Here is a 5,403-nt window from a genome sequence, read left to right as displayed (position 1 = left end):
GGGATGACCTTAGTAACCCGACCCGGGGATGTCATTCTACTAAACACACCGAAATATATTTTCATAATCTCAAACTTAACATTACAACCTAACTTAAAAGACATATTTTGCCTTACGTAAGAAGTCTTACATCACACCTCTAAAAACACAAGTCTATTGTGAAATACATATTTAAAATATTTCTGCTGATTACATAAGACTTCTACTTGCTTGAGCTCTATTTAATTCTCAATGTGTTTAGGAAAATACTTTTTTAGTAATAATTTTGTAAACCTAGTCCATGATATCACACTAGACTCTTCTAGAACTTGCTTAGCTTCCTACCAATAATTAGCCTCTCCATTAAGCATATAAGTGTTAAATATAGTTTTCTTTATCCTATTCTACATCAACTATTTCAAAAGTCTTCTTTATTTCTCTTAGCCATATCTTGACCTCAATGTGATCTGTAGTCCCTTTTACTCTGGAAGTTCCAACTATAGTAAGTACTAAACACATAATTTATTCCACACATTCACAACTAAGATCCATATATCCCCTAGACCTCTTTTCTAACTTAAAATCATACTATTCCAAAATCTTAATCCTATTTTCGTCGATACTCGAAGCTATAGCTGTGATACCACCTCTAACATTCCAAGCCCATAATTTAATGCGTACCGGACCCAACAACCTACCACAGGTCGGCGCAAAAGTGCTAGTAAATTGGTATACACTAGTTATATGCTTGTACTTATAAAGGCCCAGATACTCTTTTATCTAACCGATGTTGGATATTACATAAGTGATATCAGAAAGGAAGATAACTTGACACTCATGTCTTCATAGAAATTGTTTTTAGAAACGTACTTTAATAAAAGAAATAACAAAAAAAAAATGAGTTGGGAGGATGATACAGATGAAAAAAAATATACACGAGACATGTCTTTTTACAAAATAGATTTACCTTATAAATACGTATTGCAGGTCCTTAACATTTATTAAATAACCTAAATTCATTTGCTGATTTACTTACTTCTCTATTTTCGGATAAAATAAATATTTTAATCATGAAAATCATAGGTAGATTATATATTGTTTAATAAAAAATCACTAAAAAGTATCAAGATACCGAACTGCAAACGGGATTCGCTGGTCATCATACCCAATCATACCCAATTCACAAGAACTAGCATTTTATGTATCTGATCCCGTATCTCGTACCCGAACGACCCGTGAACCATGCAACACTGTTGAGCCACCTAAATAATCCTTCTTCCGTCACTGTCTAGACTCTGGTATAAACTTGAACTCGGTATAATTTTACACAAAATTGGAGCTAACAAATATGAAACCTACAGAAACAAATTGCTCATTTCCGTAAAAGGAATACTGCCAACGACTAATGACCTCTGATTATATAGACCTAAGGGAAAAGAAAAAACTACTGCAAAGGGTAATTTACTCTTAATATTTAATTGACAATATCACACGTACTCTGTTTCCACTGTTCTAAACTCATGATAAATGAGCCGCCTCATATTATGTCAATCGTAAAGACCGTGCACAGCGTGGTCAGCATTTTCATCCTACTATATTCCTTTGTACCTACAGTCTTTGATAATTGAGCAACGAATTATCCAGAAAGAATATTTAATGGGGCCATACTGCAGCTATCTGTCGACTTGATTAGTATAAATAGCGAATCATCCATGGACAAACCCACATCATGCTCTTGGCCTCGTACCATCACGGAGCTAGACTGAGATTAAGAATGGAAAATGTACAGAATTCGTTGCCTGCTCCTTTTGTAGGGATTGGAGTGTTCGTGGTGAAGGGAAAGAAGGTGCTCATGGGACGTCGCCTTACCTCTGTCGGTCACAATACTTTCTCTGTCCCCGGTGGCCATCTCGAATTCGGTTAGTCTATACTTAATTTACGGTTTAAAATGTCCAAATAAAATAAGATAACGTATGTTGTAATAATCGATTGTCAGGACATAATTATCTATTTATATTAATTTATTTAGCCTACAACATGACATGGCATGTTGCCTGACTTCTGGTTTTTTTTCTAAGAAGTTGGTTCTATTTTTCTTGACCGTTTGTGTAAAAAGCTAGAACGCTTATAATAAACAGAAAATGCTAGCTTTTGTTTGAGGATTTCTACTTCTTTTCCAAATAATTTAATCGCTTATAAGTCTTAATTTACTTCTCACTTCTAGTCTCCTTCTTTACTCCAAGCAAGAAGCACTTTTTTTAATCATAACTAAACACCCCATACTCAACTTGTTTTTGTAATAATCTTATTGCAGGGGAGTGTTTCGAGGAATGCGCTGCAAGAGAAGTGAAGGAAGAGACAGGATTAGATGTAGAGAAAATAGAGTTTTTGGAAGTGAGGAATAGCATAATCCTTAATGAAGCAAAACCAGCACATATAGTTTCGATATTCATGCGTGCAGCTCTGGCAGATGCTGATCAAGTTCCGGAGAATGTTGAACCAGAAAAGTGTGATGGCTGGGAATGGTATGACTGGGAAAACCTTCCCAGACCACTCTTTGGTTCCTTGGAGAATTATGTGCAGAGTGGTGTTAAGCCCTTTCCTATTGATGATTAAAATTTATGAAATGTGATTTCTCAAAAGAATCGAAACTTCTCTGGCAACAAATTTTTTGGATTTTTGTATGAATAATTTTTGTATTATACAAATAAATGTACTCATTTCCATTTCCTTCTCTCTTTCATATCTAAGAACTGCTGCACATTGATTCTTTTCTTATAACACTGATGATATGTACAAAAAGAATATGTTTAAGTTTGATTATTCAATTTAATTTTAGACATTTCAGTTTTACTGATTTTGCTGGTTTTTCCCTTCTTTTTATGTATATTTTGAAATTAGAATGAACAACTGTTGTCAGTACAAAGACCATTGGGCCGGTGTATTTTACGAGCTAAATATGGGCTGACATGTATCTGGCTACATTATCCCGCGCCTTTTCTCTGTATAAAAAATAAAAGGAAACTAACAAAACAAAACTGTTATATAATATATACTATAAAGAGAGCAAATAGAAGAACAAAATGACTAAGAGAATGGTGAGGATTTTCATATGATTTCAAGCAATACAAAATGCCTTTATATACGCCATGAGATATAGGTTACAAGTATAATGGAGGGTCAAGAGTCTCCTATTAATGGGAGTAAGTTAAAGGACAAAGTCATCCACAAGCCAAAGGTCACCTAAATAAACTAATTACATAACACTCCCCCTTGGATGACTTGTACTAACATCATGCCTCATTAAAACCTTACTAGGAAAAACCCGGTGGGAAAAACCCTAGTGAAGAAAAAGAGTACATGTGTTCTACATAGTTTAAAATAATGTCTCCCCCTCATTTTAACATAACTACAAGATGTCCCGAAGTTTGCGCATTCCAATCTTGTGTACTAACTTCTCGAAAGAAGATGTTGGAAGTGCTTTTGTAAACAAATCTGCTGGATTTTCACATGAGCGAATTTGACAAACATTAATATCTCCCCTCTGCTGAAGTTCGTGAGTGAAGAAGAATTTCGGATCAATGTGCTTTGTTCGATCTCCTTTAATGTAGCCTTCCCTGGTCTGAGTGATACATGCTTCATTATCTTCGTAAAGAATAGTAGGAGTTCCTTTATTAACTGAAAGACCACATGATTCTCGAATATGATGGACCAAAGACCTTAGCCACACGCGTTCCCGGCTAGTTTCATGTAGTGCCAATAATTCAGCATGATTCGAAGAAGTTGCTGCAAGAGTCTGCTTTGTAGACCTCCAAGATATTGCGGTATCACCATATGTGAATACATAACCTGTTTGAGATCTACCTTTGTGGGGATCAGACCGATATCCAGCATCTGCATAACCAACTAATTCAATTTTTGAGTCTTTAGAATAAAACAAACCCATATCCATTGTTCCTCGAAGATATCTAAATATTTGTTTCACGCCAGTCCAATGTCTTCGAGTTGGAGCAGAACTATATCTTGCCAAAAGGTTAACAGAAAATGCAATATCGGGACGTGTACAATTGGCAAGATACATTAGTGCACCAATGGCACTAAGATATGGTACTTCAGGACCAAGAAGTTCTTCTCCCTATTCTCTTGGGCGAAATGGATCCTTATTCTTTTCTAAGGATCGTACAACCATAGGTGTACTAACAGGATATGCCTTATCCATAATAAACCGTTTAAGAATCTTTTCAATATATGAAGACTGGTGGACAAAGATTCCTTTAGTTAAATGTTCAACTTGAAAACCAAGACAGTCTTTCATTTCAAACTCTCTTTTCAAATATCCAATCGTCTCATGAAGTTCATTTGGGGTTCCAATGATGTTTAAATCATCAACATATACTGCAATGATAGTAAACCCCAATTTTGTCCTTTTAATAAAAACACATGGACATATTACATTATTGGTATATCCATCTTTCAAAAGATATTCACTGAGACGATTGTACCACATACGACCCGACTGTTTCAATCCGTATAATGATCTCTGTAATTTAATTGAGTAAATCTCTCGGGGTCTTGAACTATATGTTTCAGGCATTTTTAACCCATCAGGGATTTTCATGTAAATGTCACTATCAAGTGATCCATACAAGTAGGCAGTTACAACATCCATTAAATTCATTCGGAGCCCTTCTAGAATTGATAAACTTATTAAAAATCTGAATGTTGTTGCATCCATTACCGGGGAATAAGTTTCTTCGTAATCGATTCCCGGTCTTTGTGAGAAGCCTTGAGCAACAAGGCGTGTCTTGTATCTCACAATTTCATTTTTCTCATTTCTTTTACGCACAAATACCCATCTATATCCGACGGGTTTTATACCTGCAGGTGTTTGGACAATAGGTCCAAAAACTTGGCGTTTTTCAAGTGATTTCAGTTCAGCTTCAATAGCTTCTTTCCATTTTGGCCAATCATTTCTTCTTTTACATTCATAGATCGATCTAGGTTCATGATCCTCGATTTCCTCAGAAATGTCAAGTGCAGCTGCATATGCAAATATATCATCCATGACAATTTCTTTTCTATTCCACCTCTTTCCTGAAATGACATAATTTATCGAGATCTCTTCATTGTCAACAATTTCAGGTGTTTGATCATCTTTGGAAGACGTCTCTTCAGTGATCAATTCTACGATGTCATTTGATGTTCCAGCTTTATTATCAAGTCTCCTTGTTTTTCTTGGAGTTTTATCCTTGGATCCAATAGGTCTACCACGCTTCAGGCGTGCTTTAGACTCATTTGCTAGCATGATTTTATTATCTTCTTCAGGAAGTTTAATCTTACAAGGAACATTAACAGCTGGTATATGTGACTTTGTCACATTTTTGACATCAGTAAATGCATCAGGCAATCTATTTGCGACTTCTT

At 35.4% G+C, this 5,403-nt stretch overlaps 2 protein-coding genes across 2 annotated transcripts; one reads left to right on the top strand and one right to left on the bottom strand.

The window, feature by feature from the left end:
• Positions 1 to 1,688: 1,688 nt before the first annotated feature.
• LOC108195502 (geranyl diphosphate phosphohydrolase) lies at positions 1,689 to 2,709 on the top strand. The gene is made up of 2 exons (XM_017362466.2): positions 1,689 to 1,898; positions 2,294 to 2,709. Exons 1-2 carry the CDS (start codon positions 1,709 to 1,711, stop codon positions 2,593 to 2,595), a joined length of 492 nt encoding a protein of 163 aa, XP_017217955.1. The 5' UTR covers positions 1,689 to 1,708; the 3' UTR covers positions 2,596 to 2,709.
• Positions 2,710 to 3,388: 679 nt separating this feature from the next.
• On the bottom strand, positions 3,389 to 4,060 carry LOC135147803 (secreted RxLR effector protein 161-like). The gene has a single exon (XM_064081397.1). It carries the CDS (start codon positions 4,058 to 4,060, stop codon positions 3,389 to 3,391), a length of 672 nt encoding a protein of 223 aa, XP_063937467.1.
• Positions 4,061 to 5,403: the final 1,343 nt, after the last annotated feature.

This window comes from Daucus carota, chromosome 7 (assembly GCF_001625215.2).
Source record: "Daucus carota subsp. sativus chromosome 7, DH1 v3.0, whole genome shotgun sequence".
In the NCBI taxonomy this organism is placed as follows: domain Eukaryota; kingdom Viridiplantae; phylum Streptophyta; class Magnoliopsida; order Apiales; family Apiaceae; genus Daucus; species Daucus carota.
Note: the sequence above shows the minus strand (reverse complement) of the source record. Positions and strands in the feature narration are given on the sequence as shown.

Excerpts from the sequence above, each read along its gene's own strand:
- LOC108195502 (XM_017362466.2), top strand. The coding sequence starts at position 1,709 with ATGCTCTTGGCCTCGTACCATCACGGAGCTAGACTGAGATTAAGAATG. Across the intron at positions 1,899-2,293 it reads CGGTGGCCATCTCGAATTCG|GGGAGTGTTTCGAGGAATGC; the intron begins GTTAGTCTATAC and ends ATCTTATTGCAG.
- LOC135147803 (XM_064081397.1), bottom strand. The coding sequence starts at position 4,060 with ATGTATCTTGCCAATTGTACACGTCCCGATATTGCATTTTCTGTTAAC.